Genomic DNA, 17578 nt, shown 5'->3' with positions numbered 1-17578 from the left:
ATGGCCAGATAGAGCCAGTGATTGGATGGTGAGTGAGACTGTGTGTAACCTAAGTGCATCCTGGGGACCTTTAGGTGGAGTCTAAAGTAGAAGGATCCAAGTTCTGATTGAGTTGGGGAGAGAAGCCCAGCTGTAACCCAGGGAGCCTATCCCCTCAATGCCGACAGCTGTAGTTTGAACACTGCCTAGAAAGACCTTCCCTTGCCTAGGAGGGAGGGCCAGTGGCAGGCTGGAAAGGGTCCCTTTCTCGCATCTATGATCGGCCTGTGCAGAGGACAGAGGACCCTACTCCCTTCGGAGAGTAGGCAAAGTGAGGAGAGGAGACAAAAGTCCCTTCTCCAATGGCCCTTATCTCCCCTTCCCCTCTGCTTAGCATAGTACCAGAGGCATAGACCAAGAGATGGAAAGGATCTTATACATCAATGAGTCTAATTCCCTCATTTTACAGAGGGGAAACAGAACCCCAGAGAGGTTAAGTAACTTGCCTAGGGTCATGCAGCTAGTGAATGAGATTCAGACTCAGATCTTCCTAAGTCTGAGTCCAGCACAGGAAGTCAGAGTTGAAAGTGTAATAGTCTGCTCTGTGAGGGACAAGGGGAGACTCTACAGGTACCTAGCCCTCTTAGGGGCTGGGGTGCTCTGGGGAAGTGAAAATGTCTCCCCAGACTTATCAGCTTTTCCCTTTCCAAATGAAGGAGCCTTTTTTTTCTGTTTGTCCTGAGCATGCTCCAAGTATAAAAATTCATAGTTATGAAGCCTACTGAGAAAGGCTAAATACAATAACAAAAGGTTTAAAAAAAGAAAACTATATTAAGGGAAAAGGAGAAGATCCAAGAAGGGGTGGGACCATTCACTGTTCCAGATAGATGGGAATAAGACAATGAAAGACTGAGGGTAAGCAAAATTCCCCAACTCTTAGTTTACTTCTCCTTTTCCTGGCAAAGAGAATCATCTTTGGATCAAAAGTGGCTAATAAATGAAACATGGAAACCTAAGCTAATCAGGGGTAGAGTAGGACAGCACCTTCGCCCTTGATGAGCTCAAGATGCCAAACACAAACCAACTAGAGGAAGGTACTGCAAAAATTAGCAGATGTGATTCTGGAGCTACGTCGTGGATCTTTGCAAGACTGGGAGAGGTGCCACAAGATTGCCAAAGGGTGAGTGTTCTAATTTTCCAAAAAAGGAAGAAAGTGTAATTCACAAACTCTGGGTCAATGAACTTGACTTCAATTCCAAGGAAAAAGGAAAGAATTAACTACAAAATGGATGGTTTGTGAACATCTAGAAAAGGATGGAAGGGTCCCCAAAAGTCAGCCTGACTTCATCAAGAGTGAGGAATGCCAGATTAGCCTTCTTCCAGTTTTCAACAAGGTTCCTAGATTGTAAAGGTCTTTAGTGTAGTGCCCCAGGGATGTGTGATTGGCCTTGTACTATTTTTCATTCTTATCAATGACTTGTGCAACCCAGGACACAAAGTAGAATGTTTCTCCAGTTTGTTCCCTGACCCAAGGGTTAGAAGTTTTCTTGTCTCTAGGGCTCCACAACAAAAGGAAAACTTCTCATGAAAATATTCAGAACTTTTGTCCCTGAACCCTTAAAGTTAAACTACATGAATGTTGGCTAGATGGGAATGTTTCCATCCTGGGAGATCTTTCAGCTCTCCCCTTGATCCCAATGCAAGGCTATTCCAGATGCTTCACTTGCCTGCTAACCGTGCTGATGCTAACAAAGGGAAAGGTGTTCTTACTCAAGATACTCCAGGGTTACAATGTCAATTTCTTGCTGATTCATTTAGGGTGAGAAGCATCCATGTCGTGAGTTTTTCCAGTACAGAGTTCTCTCCCAGAGGATCCCATTACCCATTGCTATTTTCAAACTCTTCCCTAATGCTGTGTTTTCCCCTGGATTATGGAATGTCTGGTCCGCTAATCAGTCAGTTGACAAACAGGTTTTCTCAACAGGTTCTAAAGTTTTAACTGGGAAAACATAAATAAGCATTTATTAAGCACCTAGATGTGCCAGACACTATGGATACAAAGAAGAGCTGTAAATACAAAGAAAAGCAAAAAAAAAAAAGTCTAGTTGGGGAGACAACATGCAAACAACTATGGACAAACAAAATGTACACAGGAAATATTGGAGATAAGCAACAGAGGAAAGACACTAGCATTAAGGGGGATGGAATCAGAAAGATCATCTAGCAGTCCATTTTATAGAAGTGCAAACTGAGACTCAGACAGATGAAGTTACTTGGCCAGGATCACACAGGTGACAAAACCAGTTCCTCTGATTCTGAATCCAGTGTGTTGGATTTATCACACTATGCTGTCTCTTCACTGGCTGAGCTCTTTGTATGGGAAATCAGAAGAAAAGTAGTTTACTTGGGGCCCTTCTTTCTACATAGGACCTATGAGAAATTAAACCTCTCCCCTGGTGAAAGGGCCCCAAGATCCTATCAGAATTCACCCCCTGCTGTGTTTTCTTTCACAACATGACTAATATGGAAATGTGTTACATGACTACACATGTATAACCTATATTGAACTGCTTGCCTTCTCAATGGTGGTGGTGGGGGGAAGGGAGGAATCTGGAAGTCAAAGTTTTAAAAATAAATGTTAAAAATTGTTTCTATATGTAACTGGGGCAAAATAAAATACTAAATAAATTTTAAAAAAAGAAAAGAATTCGACACCCGGCTGGCACCCTCCCAAGACTGTTCCACCTGCACTTGCCTTTAATCTGATTTCCAATAAATGCTGCTGTTCCTGTCACCCAGTGCTGACTACATTAGGGAAGTTGCTAAAAGGCGATATGAACTGATCAACTGTTAAGTGTGCTGCTAGTATCAGTTTCACTTTCAAAGTCCTAATGTCAGGGGCATTGGGCACCAACAGAAATGGCATCCAGTTCAGTGAAGAGTACGCTGCTGCTCACACTGAGGCAATCCTATCTGTCTAGAATACTGGAAAACGCACTGGCTCTGGAGTCTGAGGAACTAGGTTCAAATCTTGCCTTTGATGCTAATTCCCAGAGTAACGGTGGATATTTAACTTCCCTGGGCCTCAGTTGCCTCATCTGTAAATGAGGATATTAGATTAGTTGGTCTCTGAGGTCCCTTCCAACTCCAGATCTATGATTCTTTACCTTCCAAAATGGAAAGTCTTCCAATGGGAATGTGAGATTATCCCAGAGGGGCCTTCGTGACATCACTGCTATTCCCAAGGAGATGTTCATCTGAGTACCCAATTTAACGTTATCATCTTCAACCAGACTCCAATAAAAACGTTAGGAACACTTTCCCCTCCCATCCCATGACTCAATCTTCATCTTGTTCCCTCCTCCACCCCACCCCTCCCTGGCTTTTGTGACTAGAATGGAAAGGAAGTATGTCTCATACCATCATACTCCTGCAAGTCCTAGGCCTGTGCCTGTCCTTGACTGTCCCACTGGCATGCCTGGCCCCTTCACCTGATTCTGCTCCCCTCATTCACTTGCTCCTTACCTCCTTTCATGCCCTTTATTTCTTTCTCTTCAATACCTACCACTGGGAAGTGGGGCTGATAGCATCCCTGTTCTAGCTATCAGTCAGTGACTACCACAACGGCAGGCCTTGTCATTGGCATGAGAGAGACCAAGAGAAAAGCAAAAACAGTCCTTGCTCTCAAGGAGCTTACAGTCTAGCTGGGGCAGGGAGAGGAGGACATGTACATACAGTGGTATATACAAAAATACATGCAAGATGATTTGGGGGTGAGGAAGCAATAGGGAGCAGGAAAAAAACTCATGGAGTTCCTTCCTTGAAGGAAACCAGGGATTCTGGGAAACAGAAATAAGGCAGGAGTATATTCCAAGCATGGGAACAACTAAGGCAAAGTTCCAGGGGATGAGAAATAGAGCATCACATAGGAAGATGAGCAAGAAGACATAGTTGGCTGGACCATGGCAGGGCAGGGTAGGAGGAGAGTAAGGTGCAAAAAGGCTGGAAGAATAGATTGGGGCCAGGTTGTTACAAGATGTAAATAACAAAGGGGATTATAGTTTATTCCAGAAATAATAGGGAGTAATAGTAAAATAGTGATATAGTCAGATTTGGACTTTAGGAAAATTGGTTTGGCATCTGTGTAAAGGAAGGATTGGTTAGAGAAGAGCCTTGAGACAGGGAGCCCAATCAGGTAGCTATTGCAACAGTCTGGGCCAGAAAGAAGGGGGCAGATGCAAAAAAATGTTGTGACTACTATCAAAATTGACCTCAAAAAGTTTCTCTGGTCTTCAGGTGGGGATTTCACAGTAAAGGAACAGATGGGACTTTGCTCATCTGTGTAGTTAGAGACACTGGTGTAGTGAAATGAAAAACAAATTTGGGAGTCAGGAGATGAGCTTGAGTTCCTGACTGTTTCATACTGCCTAACTGTGTTGCCTTGGGCAAGCTGCTAAGTCTCTGTGAGTATTTCCTCATCTCTAGCCAAGCAAGTCAGAGTATACGAATTAGTTCACAGGGCTGGATTAAGAACCAAATCCAGCCTTTCCACAGATTTCTGTCTCTCGTGCCTGGAATGTTCTGTCTCTTCACCATCGCTGTTTGTTATTTTAGTCATTTTTAGTCACGCCCAACTCTTTGTGACCCGTTTTGGGGTTTTCTTGGCAAAGAAACTGGAGCAGTTTGCTATTTCCTTCTCCAGCTTATTTTACAGATGGGGGAACTGAGGCAAACAGGGTGAAGTGACTTGCCCAGGGTCACACAGTAGGAAGTGTCTGAGATTTAAACTCACAGAGATGAGTCTTCCTGACTCCAGGCCTGATGCTCTACCCCCTGCACCACCTAGTTACCCCATCACCTTCCCTACCATCCTTTAAGCTTTTTGGCCCTCCTAGAACAGAGTGAGTGTAAATACTAAATGGTAACTGTTTCTCTTTTGGCCAGCAACCCTGAGGGTCTTCCCCTCCTAGTTTGATTTTTTTTTTGAGTTTTTGATTAAAGAGGCCATCCCTTGATAAACTTCTTAAAGAGGCCTATTCACTGAATGGACGTTACCTCATTCTAAGTGAGAACCTGAAAAGACCTTAGCCTGAGAGGGCCAGGGTCTCCTAATGCATCTTGGGCCATCTCTAGTCATCCTAGTGAATATCAGGCCACTGGACCCAGATGGCTCTGGAGGAGAAAGTGAGGCTGGTGACCTTGCCCAGCCCTCCCTCACTCAAATCAAAGTCAACTGTGCAAGTCATATCATCATTTCCCTGATGTCAAGGACAAACACATGTTCCTCTTACAGGAAACCTTTCCTGTTCCTCCTAGTTGTTAATGCTTTCTCCTCTTTCAAATTATCTTTAATATATTTATCTGTTTATAGCTCTAGAGCTGGAAGAAACCTCAGGGACCATCTGGTCTAATGCTTTCATTTTACAGATGAAGAAACTGTGACCGGGAAGGTTGCCCAAAGTCACAGAGGCAGTAAGCAGTAGTAAAAGTTAAATAGTCTTTACGTTAGCTGTTCACATGCCTGGAATATATTTCTGTCTTATTTCTGTTTCCCAGGATCTCTGATTTCCTTCAAGGAAGGAACTCCTTTGCATGATTCCTACTGTTGCTAGTGCTTCCCCACTCCAAAATCACTTTATACTTATTTTTGTGCATACCCATCCATGTACATGTCCTCCTCCCCCTAGCAGCAGGATTTGAATGCAGGTTGTCTGAGTCCAGAGCTTGTGCTCTCCCCACCATGCCATACTTCCCCTCTTATATGTATCATCCAGCATTATTAAGCCTTAGTCAGTGAATGGGTGTTGCCTCAGTCAAACTGAGACCTGTTAAAGACCTTAGCTTGAAAAGGCCCAGGTCCTCCACTGCATCCTGGGCCATCTCCAGTCATCCTGATCTCTATCTGGCCACCGGGCCCAGATGTTCCTAGAGAAGAAAGTGAGGTTGGTGACTTTGCACAGCCCTCCCTCACCTAAATCCAATTCACTTGCATGTCGTGGCATTACCTTCCTGATGTCTTAGCCCTCTTTGAGAAGGGACAAATACAACAACAAACAATATTCTCTCAAGTTCCTGGACAGCAAGCATTGTTTCATTTTTGTTTTGGAACACTAAAACCTAGTGTATTCCGAGCATGGGAATAACTAATGCAAAGTCCCAGGGGGGCAGGGTAAGAAATAGATTATTATATAGGAAGAAGAACAAGAAGACATGGTTGGCTGGACCATGGCAGGGCAGGGTAGGAGGGGAGTAGGGTGCAATAGGCTGGAAATATAGATTGAGGCCATAGATGACCCATGTTTCTAGCCAGACCTGTGATTTCCTCAGAGTAGAAAATTCCTGAAGAGTGGCTTCCATTGTCAGGGCTGATGAACATTTTCTTTGCAATTCGTAGTCCTGGAGAGTTGCCTGAGTTTATATATGACTTGTTAAGGGTCACATAGACAGTATGTGTCTGAGCTAAGATTTCAATACAAGTCTTCCAAACTCTGAGACCAACTCTCTCTCCATTTGCCATGATGTTCTGCACACAGTAGGTGCTTAATATGTGCTTGTTGACTTGAATTGACATGCCATACCCCCATCTCTGGACCTTTACATAGCTTCTCCTCCATGCCTGAAGAAAAGCTCTCCTTTCTCACCTCCAACTCTTAGCATTCCTAGATTCGTTCAAGGATCAAGTAATTACTACTTCCTACAAGAGGACTATCCTAATCAGGCCTGTCATCTCACCCCAATCACTTTGTACGTTATTTACTTATCTGGCTTTATGTCGGTCTCCATAACCCCAAAACACGATGAAGCTCCTTGAGGGCAGATGCCTTTTAATTTTTGTCTTTTTGTGTCCCTGGCACATAGTAGATACTAAATCAATGCATGTTGAATGAATCAATGAATATCTTCTTAGCAGATGGTCTCTGTGAGGTGAGGCCTACCCCAAAGAAAAGCCATCTGATGGCTAACCTTCTGATGCTGACCCTTTCTCAACTTAACTAAGTTGGTCTTTCTAAAGCAAACACACAGTTTATCGCTGGGCCCATACTCTGGAACCTAAAATTAGAATGATGAAGCTGGTCAATCTTTCCAGTTTGGGAGAAACTTCTAGGGTTTGTGCTTGACTGAAATAACTCTGAAGAACCCAGGGACAGTTACCTACACATCATGACACATTGAGTGGGACTTCAGCGGAGGTTCTTTTCTTGATTCCCTCTGGCTACCCTCAAATTCTCAGAAATGAGTAGTTGGAGAGCATGGAGTTGACTTGGGACTGGGGCTTGGTCTTTAGATAGCCAAAGATGAAACTCTCCGGGCCCATCTTCTTGCTTTTCTCCAATGCCATGGTTCATTCATGACCAGGACTCCAAGGGCTTTTAATATGCTTGGTTAGCCAGGCCAAAAGCAAGACTGGACAGGGCTTGATCCTTGATCCAGGGCTGTCCTGCAGCCAAACCTAGATCCTCAAATTAAGTTTGGGCTTCATTCCCCTTGGGCTTCCCAGTCTGTGCTGCAGAGAGAATTTTACAAGACAGAATAGATCTTTAGTTCTATCTAGTTCTGAGGCATCTTTATGCACAGGACACATAAGGGACACAAAGATGTATAAGACATGGTCTAGATCCTTCAGGATTTCAGTTGGAAAGTCAAGATAGAAGTTAAAATATAAGGCGTATCTATATTTATATATCATAAAATGTAAAGTCCCCTGTTACTTGCCCAAGGTCACAATCAGACAGATAGAAATACAATTCAAACCCAGGTCTTCTGAGTCCCTCTTTTACTGTACCATGCTATATTTACTAGCATGAACAAAGTTTTTGCTCTAAAGTGGGCTATCTCCATTGAGAGGCATTTGCCAGTGTGGCCTTGGATGAGTCATTTAATCTCCATGGGCTTCGATTTTCTCATCTCCTTGATTTTCCTCAATTTTGAAGGGACCTTCTTGCTCTAAGTGTAGGACCCTGTCATCTTAACGTGCTGTCATGAACTGGGCCACACTGGTGTTTCAACAATCCAGCTAGCAGCTGCTGTGGGGGTGTAAAACCAACAACAACCAGCGCACAGAATGCTGCAAAAGCCCAGGTCCTTTTGATCTGCTTTACTAAGGAAAGCAACATTAAGGGGTTAACAACTTTACTTGAATCCAGCATACAAATATCATTGACTTAGTTCAGGGGAAAAAGCCAGCACCCTGAACTTCAGAGCAAATACAATCAAATTACAAACAGACCAAATACAATTTGTAGTTACCAACATCTGAGTTCAGCCCGGGAGCTCGACAAAGGCTGGCTCAGAGTCACTCATCACTACTGCGGCAGCTCAGAGCTCTGGAAAAGGAAAAGTCAACCCCTGGTTTGATAATCACTTTTGTGCAGGGTCAAAGGTGAGTCACACATGCTACGCACCCACATGACCTAAAATCGGCACAAAAATGAGACTTAAACCCACGTGGTCTAAAAGCCTCTGATGTCACAAACATATCACTCAAACCCATTTTGATTGCCAATACCACTGGGTACTGCAGTGCGCTTCCAAGGCTTTGTGTGAAAAGTGATTCTTGATTTTGGCCTTGAAGAATGGATAGAACAGATGAAAGAGGGATGAGACATTGGGTGGAGGGGAGAAGGGAAGAAAAAGGGATTCAGAGGAACATAGAACCGTAATTGAGAGGCAGTGTAGTATAATTAATTAGAAAGGTAGAACCAATATCATATATTGGCTCTGTGACTCTGGACCAACCATTTAACGTCTTGGGGCCTCAGTTTCCATATCTGTAAAATGGGGTGGGGAAGGTCTTTTCCAACCAACAATACAACAACCACCACAAGATCCTAGGTAGAACTGTAAGGAATCTTACAGACTATGTAATGCAATTGTTAATTTTGCAGATGGGGAAACCAAACCTGAGAGAGAACAGAACCAGATCTTTGACACCAAATCGAGTGTTCTTTTCATTATACCTGGCTCTCTTTGTCAGCCTGAGCAGAGACTTGGTTCTGTATGGGCTATCATCACTGTGGGGCAATGTGGCGCATTAGCACTTGGCCGGGTGACCCGGGTTCTAGTCCCAGTCTTTCCACTAATTACCTCCATGACCTTGAACAAGTTAATTCACCTCCCAGAACCTCAGTTTCCTAAGCCGTAAAATGAGGGAGCCAGATAAGATGACCTCAAAGGTCCCCAACGGTTCTGAAAGGAATGATTGGGGACTTTGGTCCAGCCTTGCCAGGAAGTCAAAAAAGGACCTTTCTGCTAAAGCTCCCGGATGAATTTCCCCATCTGTCGAATATTCCTATCTGCTCATGGGTGGGGTGGGGATGAAGTAGCTGATATTTGCATTGGGCTTTCCCAGAAAAGCCATCGCTGCGGGGAAGTCCCCCTGTAGAAATCCAAGATAATGTCTCCTCCGCCAGCTAAGGGTGCGTGTGTGTGTGTGTGTGTGTGTGTGTGTGTGTGTTGCCCTCCTTCTTTTGGGGGTCTTTGCAAAGAAGGACCTTTTTTTTGCAAGAGTGTGTGTGTGTGTGTGTGTGTGTGTGTGTGTGTGTTGCCCTCCTTCTTTTGGGGGCTTTGCAAAAAAGGACCTTTTTTTGCAAGAGGGGCAGCCCAGGGAAAAGAAGGCACCTTTTTTTTTTTTTTTTTTTTTTTTTTTGCAGAGATGAGCTGAGCTCAATGGATTCAGCCTGTAGTCTGAAGGGACTGTTTAGTGAATGAAGAAATGAGTAAGACTAAGGACCGAAAAAGGATGTCACCAGGGAATGGAGGGGAGGGGAAGGGAGAAGAAGGGGGAGGAGAGAAGAGGAAAGGGGAGGAGAGAGGAAGGGGGGGAGGGCGGGAAGTGGGCGGGGGGGGTGGCATGGGGGAGGGAGGTGGCTCAGTCTCTGCCCACCATCCATTGAGCCCGGTGCTGTGGATAAGAGTGAGTGACACCAGGCTGAAAGGGATCTTCTGGAGGTTGATAAAATGTTCAATAGAGGATTAAGTGCCAGCGGGTGAGTGGTATTGATGGCCAGATCCGGTCAGCGGGTGGCCCCAGGGTATACTTTTTGCCTGGCTGTTGAAAGAGCTGGGGCTCCTGACGGCTGCTCCGTCTTCGCTTCTTGTAAATGACTCCAATCATAACAGAGTTAGCGTGACTGAGGCGGCGCTGCCGGCCAGCCCTGCATTTGTCACTCCTAGCCTGTGGCCCCTGGTACCGTTCCCCCCTCCCCTCCGTTAATGGAGAGCCTGTCATAGACTAGATTTTAATGACATTCATTAGGTGTGCCTCATTTACATAGAGGCCTGCATCGGGCCCTGGGAACAACCCCATTAGGCAGATTAGTTTCCTATCTTTCCAAGTCTGGTGAAAATTCATTCAGCTGGCCCCATAGCCCTTCATCCTCCATTCTTACACACACACACACACACACACACACACACACACACTTATCATCATTAAATGTCCTTATATAATAATAATAAAAAAAAGCCCTTCATCTAAAGTCAAAGGAACTGGGTTCAAATTCTGACTCTTCCACTTACTAAAACTGTGTAGTTTGGGGCCAATCATTTCATCTCTGGGCCTCAGTCTCTTCATTTGTATAAAATGAAGCGGTTGGACTAAATGATCTCTAAGGTCCTTTCTATCTCTGAATGTGCAATAGAGTATAATACTTTAAAGTTTAGAAAAGCAGTGTCTCTGGAAAGAAAGGAGAAAATTCATCTCTCTCTCTTTTTTGTAGAGTGGGGGATGGGGGAGACTATGGGTGTGTATCAGTATATACACTTTTAGGCTTGGTTGATGTTTGGGTCAGTTTGTTGGACTGCTTGTTTTCCCTTCTCTTTTTTTGTGTTATGTAGGCTGGCTTTTCTGGGTGGGAAGGGAACGAATATACTATTGGGGGTGGGGGAGAAGGTAAAGTTAAAACAAGAGAGAGCAACTTTAAAAAAAAAAGCCCATCGTGTACAATTATCTTCCGAAGCTTAATTGTTCTTCTAGTTTTCAGATGAGGAAATGGTCATACAACCAGTCAGCATTAGAGCTGGGATTTGAAACCAAGAATGCTGACTGCAGGTCAGCTAAAGTCCCCCCTGCCATTTTGAATCTATCTTGTACATTGTTATTTGCGTGTTGTCTTCCCCAGTGGACTATAAACTTTTTGAGAGGAGGGACTGAGTTTTTTTGTTTCCGATTTTTTGGCCGTTCTTTGTGTCCCCAGCATTTAGCCTAGTGCTTGGAATGTAGCAGACACTTAACAAATATTAGTTGACTGACTGATGATGGTATCACGCTATGTCTTATGCCTGAATACATGCTAACATATTTATAAACAGATGCACAAGCAACAAAGTGTTCTCTCCTCTCCTGCTTGAAACGTTTAGGACTTAAGCAGCAAATGGATGTGCCTAGGTGTCTGTTCTATATGGTTCAGTGGAACAGGTCCTGGCTCTTGGAGTCTGAAGGCCCGAGTTCAAGTGCCTAACCTCCGACTTCCTATCCGTGATCTTGGAGAAGTCAATTCTTTCCTGAGCCTCTGGATTCCTTCTCTGTAAAATGAGGGGATTGGACTAGACGACCTCATAAGGTTCTTGCCAGCTCTAAGTCAATGACTCTGATTGTTGGCATCTGGGATTGTGTCCTATCTACCAAAACTAATTTTTAAAAATGAGAAACCAGCTGATCCCAGTCTGCTGAAGAGTTAGTAGTCATAGCCAAAAGGGCACCATGGTATAGGCCTGCCACCTCAGAAGCTCACCTCCCAAGGAAGCCTTTCTGATGGCTATACAGAAGGCAGGCAGAGGGAAAAGACTAGACAAGCCCCCTGACTGCTATTTACAGAAAGAGGAAAGGGGGACTGGAACTTTGAGTCTAGGTCCCCTCTAAGTGGACTAATGGAAAAGCTAATTGTTGCTCCTTCATTAATCTTGTTAGCCTAGGGGTGCCAGATAGCTGAGGCTTATAATGACCTCCTCTCACTGACTGCCCTCCCTGCCATGGAAACCCCCAAATTCAGATCATTCATCAGAAAGAGAAAAAGGAGGAGGGCCTCAGGGGATGAAGCCAGGTGCTGGTGTTTCCTTGAAACATGTTTCAAGTTGCTCTCTCTGTTGGCTCAGTTGGGAGATGAGTCGAGTTCAGTGGAGTAGGTTGTAGGGGAGGAAGACTCCTTGTGCTGAGGCAGTAAAGATGCTAGCTATGAAAGTGTAGGCCTGGGATAACCCCAAGGCTTTGGCTGGGGTTTTCCTAGAGTTCAAATCCAACACAGTTCTCCCCGCCCCCCAACTCTCCCCAACCCTATTGCAAGACAACCTGCTGCCATTTTAAGGTATGAATCTTTGGTTCTTTCCGTTGTCAATTAAAAAAAAAAGATTGAAGTGTATGAAGTATCACAATTTTAGAGAGCTTATATCACATCTCTGGGAGGCCCCAGTGTTTTACAAACTGTAAAGTGCTACAGAATTATAGGTTTATTATTATGCACAGGATCCAACACCTCTGTAAAGGATCTCCGCTTTAAATATCCTCTCCTCAAATTTTCCTAGAGCACTTTGGCTGGTTCTGATTTCTCCTTGAATTACATTTAACCATCTATAAAGTCCTATGCTTCTTTACAGACCATAAATTCCTTAAAAGCGAGGTCTAGGTTCTGGCAGGGGAAAATTGGTGCAATCTTCTCCTGGTGACCAGGACTCGGGAAAAAAAAAAAAAAAAACCAAACCCATCCCATCCCAGCTTCAAGTTACAGACCTTGACACTGGGAACAAAACAGAGAAAGAATGCCTGATGCCAACGAGACTCCCTTGTCTCTACAGCCTACGCTTTTGAATAGCTCTGAACGAGGAGGTAGGGGTAGAAGGGGTACTTGAGATGTATGAGAGGGTTGGGATCCAATGGGCACAGCAACAGTAAGGGACTTAGGATACAGTGGCTATGGAGTTAGTAATTGGGAGTTAGTAAGTGTTCACAGACCTAGCTTAAAACTCAGGAAGGTACCTTAGATTGGATTACATCCAATTCAACTTCCTCATTCTATAGTTGAGGAAACTGAGGACCAGTTAAGTGATTTGCCCAAGGAGTAAGCTGGGTTCCAAATAGTTCCAAAGCCGGTGCTTTCTACTATACCATTTTCCAAGATGTCCCAGGGATTTAGTCTTCAGTGAAGAAAGCGGGATAACAAGACAAACCAAAAAAACCTTCCCCTCCTTTGCCAGTCCCCTCATCCCCCATGGGTTTAGCTTCAGTTCAACTTTTCTCACCTTAACCATATTACAACCTACGATTCCCATTACCTGCCCCTCATACACACTAGATCTCCTCATCTCACTTTTTATTCCTGTAAATTGACGTCAGCCCTGCTGAATCATGAAGCTGAGGTTTTTAAGCAAAAAAAAAAAAAAAATCTGTTGGGGCAGAGAAGCCACATGGGCCCCTTGCCTCTTCCTCCTCTTCAATGATGGTATTTTTAATGGTGTGCACAAGATTTCAGTTTTGGCAGCACGTTAAAGAAAACAGCTGGTCACATGTTGGCTTTTTGCTGGGCCTTTTTTTATACACATACGCAGCAATTTCTAAATATTCAGTCTATAAAATAATGCCCTTAAAGCTATTTTCCTTACCCTTAAAAATCCCAATCCCCCCTCCCCCCCCTCCAAAATGGGCATTCTATATAATTAGATCCCTGTGCATGACTCTCACTCTGGTCCCCTTCAGGAAACCTTTGGGTCCATTCCTATGCTTCTCACCTGGGGATTAAGAAAAGATAATCCATTTACAGAAGAAAGTTCACTAATCACTCCCCTCCCCAGGAGGGCCCCCTCCTTCTCATCCCCCCAGGACAATAACCCTGGGACACTGGGGAGAGAATTGGAAGCAAACAAACAAACGAAATAGCTTAAGCTCCTAAGAGAAGCCCTTTAGACAAGATGTCAGCTCTTTACACTCCCCACTTATTAAAATGGGTCAACTTGAGAAAGCTTTAAGAGATCCTAAATCTCCTCTGGCCACTCTTAACCTTTGAGCCTGGAACCTATTTAATCCAAAAGCATGCCACAGTGACTCTTGCTCTTCAGCCCTAAAGTTAATTTCATGGAGCACTTTACAGTTTGAAAGGTATTATTAAATATTAGGACACTACATTATAAACATGTCGAAGGCTCCAGAGGGCCATTTTAACTTTCAAAAATGAAGTGAAATGCAGCATAAAGCCTGCTTAACCCCAAACCCTAAAATGACTCAATTAACAGCTCTCTCTAGTGCTGAGCTTGCTGGTTCCCAGCACCAGCCATTCATCAGATTCTGATTTCCTGGATCACTGCAGCCCCCCACAACCTAGACCTCAGACATATATAGACTCTCTCCAGTTATTTCCTACCAGAAGCTGCTGTTGGTATAAGCAGTAGGTATCAAATGGCCATTTGCAAACCTCAATCCCTTCCCTTGGCTCCTCCGCCACTGTTTAAAAAGTTCCTCTGAACAAAAACATTGAGAGTCGATGTGCACGAACAGAAGAAGCTAGACTATGGCCTTGTCCCCATCCCAGAATCAGGTAAAAATCACTCTACCCTTACCTGAAGCTTAAACACAGCATGGGATCTTTTGAACCAGTTAACAGGATGTTTTCACCTGACAGTTGATGAGGTTTATAGAGCTGTTGAGGACTACCCTAGTTAATTCAACCATTTAAGTTAGCTCTCAAAATCTAGTACTTTCAGGCTATGTATTCAGAGAAGAAAACATTCCAATTAGACTAGATCCAAAGATTCTGATTAGAATCTGGGGTATCCTGCAATTTGTTCTTCTCAAAGACTTAGAGGTCTTTAGGACATCTGGGGAAACGACCCCCGAGGATGAATGACCATTACTAGTCTTTGTTTTATCATGGATCGCTTCCCTTACCATCCCAGAAGCACCCTCAGGCTGACTCAAAGCCCTCTGAAGGCACACCAACCCCAAGGTAATGAACACATCAGAAATGTTTCTCCTTTTTTTTGTTTAAAAAAACTTTTATAATAAAGTTTATTACATTATTTTCTTTTAAAAATATAAAATAATAAGTTTCTGCATAGCAGAAAAAATTAAGCCAGAGACCCCAAACCCCTGGTTTGTGCAAAGATATTTGATGTTTGTAAACATGAGGAGGGAAGGGAGGTAAGTGTACAGGTCCCTGTCCCAAATACATTAAAACAATGGAAAAATAAATGGGCCTCAATTGCCCCTGAGGCAGGAGGGAAGAAGCACCCAGGAGTGGGACAACCCCATCCAAGGACAATCATTCCTGGGGAGGGGGCTTTGCTCTTCACTCAAAAATCAATCTCAACTCCCTCTTACCCACATTCCCCCTACCCAAGAGAAAACCAATCCCCCCCTCAAAATAAAAAAAACCATAGTTAATGCTGCCACCACATTCTTCCATCTTTTCATATCTGGAAAGGAAAAGCTTTCAGGTAGTCCTTAAGGACTGGATTTAGCGGGATTTTGCCCAAGTTGTCCCTTCCAAAGGTGGCTATGATACTCTTTCGACACAGCTCCTGCAGGGGTCGTACCCTTAGTTGTCGCAGGGGGGTCACCAACATTTTTCGGGGAGAGTTCAGGTAATGTTCCAGCAGCTTGAAAAGGCAGTCGAAGGTCTCCCGGCTGCCATCCAGGTTGAATCGACCAGCCTGGAAGTTGACCCGGATGCTGGTGGGCCCTGAAGCCATCTTAACACTGATGGCAAAGAAACAGTTTTTCTGCCGGCTATCCCGGACCAGGAAGGTCCCCACCGGCTCACCTTTGAGTTTCTCATGGGCCACGTTCACACTCAGAGGCCCCCAGTAGAAGCCACAGGCATCCAGCAGGGCGCTGGCTCGGGTGATGCTGAAGTAGTCCGCCTGGGAGCGGAAGGTTCGGAAGTGAGTGTCCCCCTGTCCCTGGGTCGTCGCCGCCAGGGCCACCGCACCATGCTGAGGGGCCAGGCCGTGTTGGGGTCTGGGCTGCGGGCTGGGATGTTCCCGGCCAGCCCGATGGGACGGAGGAGAAGGAGGAGAAGGGTCGAGTCTTCTTCTTGCGTCTGCTGTAACTGCATTGTCGGCTGCCACCTTACTGTGTGCTACCATTCTACAGACTGGGCCAGCCTGTAGGGTCGCCCATAGCGTCCGGCGGCGGGCTCGGGCTCCACTCCAGCAGCTGCTACTCTGAAATCCCAGACAGAAGGGCAGAGAGAGACAGGGAAAGAAGGGGAGAGAGGCAGAGTGAGTGGGGAACATTTTCTGAGAGCAGGCAGCCAGGCAGGGCTGCGCTAAACAGTGTGCCAAGTATAGAATCTGCCCTAGGTTGGGGTATCCCCCTAGGAAGCTCCTGCGCTCCTGGTCCAGGGGTGGCAGAGGATGAGGATGCCAATGCTCATCTAAGCTGGAGAAAAGCCTGGGGAGCAAGCCTGGTGTTTCTCTGTAGGATGGCTTAAGTAGAGGGGAGGGGGGTGGGCTGGGCTGCTGTGTACAGTACAAACATCTATATCTTTAGATTACGGCAAGTGTCCTGGAGCCTGAGAGGTGCCCTCTCCCTGGCTCCCACCCCCCATTCCCTGGCCACAAGCCCAGACCTTTCTCTCATCGCTCATCGCCTCCCCCTGCTGGCTAACAAGACGCAAGACAGCTTGTTCTGGGACTTCTTGAAAATCAGCGGGGGAAAATTCCCAATTTTCACACAGCTAGCCAGCTGCCTTTAAGGGTGGGCAGGCCAGATAGGGGAGATGGCCCCAGATAGCAGGGCTCTTTGAGTCTTCCTGAATAATGCTGTACAAGGACCACAGAGGCCAGGAGCTGAGGAATGAGGCGCGCAGCCAGCCATCACCTCTCCCCACCCCAACTCGCGACCGGGACTCTGAGGACAAGCGGACCAGGAGGGAGCAGAAGGAGGGTACAAGGGGATGGCCCACAACTCGGGAGACCCTATTCCGAAGGCTGGAATGCGGACAGCATTCTCCTGCTCCCTCTCCGTGATGATGCTGGCAGCCCGGCAGGAAAAGGTTTCCAGCCATCCCTGTGCCTATCTCCCGCTCTCCCTTCCCTCCCGATGCTCTCCCTTCCCTCCCGATGCTCTCCCTTCCCTCCCGATGCTCTCCCTCCCCTCCCGATGCTCTCCCTTCCCTCCCGATGCTCTCCCTTCCCTTCCGATGCTCTCCCTTCCCTCCCGATGCTCTTCCTTCCCTCCCGATGCTCTCCCTTCCGCGGGGCCTCTCTTCCCTCGGCTATCCTGGTCCCGGATTGGGGATCCCGCTCCTAACTGCCCCACAGGGGCGCGCGGCGGGAGGAGAGCACGGAGAGCCCCCCGGCTCCAGGACCTCCCTCCCTCCCCAGTCTCCAGCGGCTCACCTGGTTCTCAGGCGGGTGGGCGCGGCTCGGCGCCGCGGGCGGGGCGGCGGGGGAGCTCCGGGGCCGCTCAGGCGCATAGTCCGGGGCTGGGAGCCAGTGCAGCTGCTGTAGCCGCAGCTCCCGTCTGCTCCGCGTACAGCGCAGGGCGCAATCTATTTAAATCTCCGAGGTTAGGTGGCCGAGACTGGGGTGGGTTGGGGCCGGCGGGAGGGGCTGGGAGGGAGGCGGGGTCCGGAGCTCCTCCCCTCGGGCTTTCGGTTTCTATTCTGGA

At 46.1% G+C, this 17578-nt stretch overlaps 1 protein-coding gene across 1 annotated transcript; it reads right to left on the bottom strand.

Annotated features, from left to right (window-relative positions):
• Positions 1–15041: 15041 nt before the first annotated feature.
• On the bottom strand, positions 15042–17343 carry SOCS1 (suppressor of cytokine signaling 1). Its single transcript, XM_036739186.1, has 2 exons — positions 17308–17343; positions 15042–16128 (listed from the first exon to the last, which is right to left on the bottom strand). The coding sequence occupies exon 2, from the start codon at positions 16048–16050 to the stop codon at positions 15373–15375; it is 678 nt and encodes a 225-aa protein (XP_036595081.1). The 5' UTR covers positions 16051–16128; positions 17308–17343; the 3' UTR covers positions 15042–15372.
• Positions 17344–17578: the final 235 nt, after the last annotated feature.

This window comes from Trichosurus vulpecula, chromosome 9 (genome assembly GCF_011100635.1).
Source record: "Trichosurus vulpecula isolate mTriVul1 chromosome 9, mTriVul1.pri, whole genome shotgun sequence".
NCBI classification, from domain to species: Eukaryota; Metazoa; Chordata; class Mammalia; order Diprotodontia; family Phalangeridae; genus Trichosurus; species Trichosurus vulpecula.
Note: the sequence above shows the minus strand (reverse complement) of the source record. Positions and strands in the feature narration are given on the sequence as shown.

Coding starts and splice junctions, on each gene's coding strand:
- SOCS1 (XM_036739186.1), bottom strand. CDS start 16,050: ATGGTAGCACACAGTAAGGTGGCAGCCGACAATGCAGTTACAGCAGAC.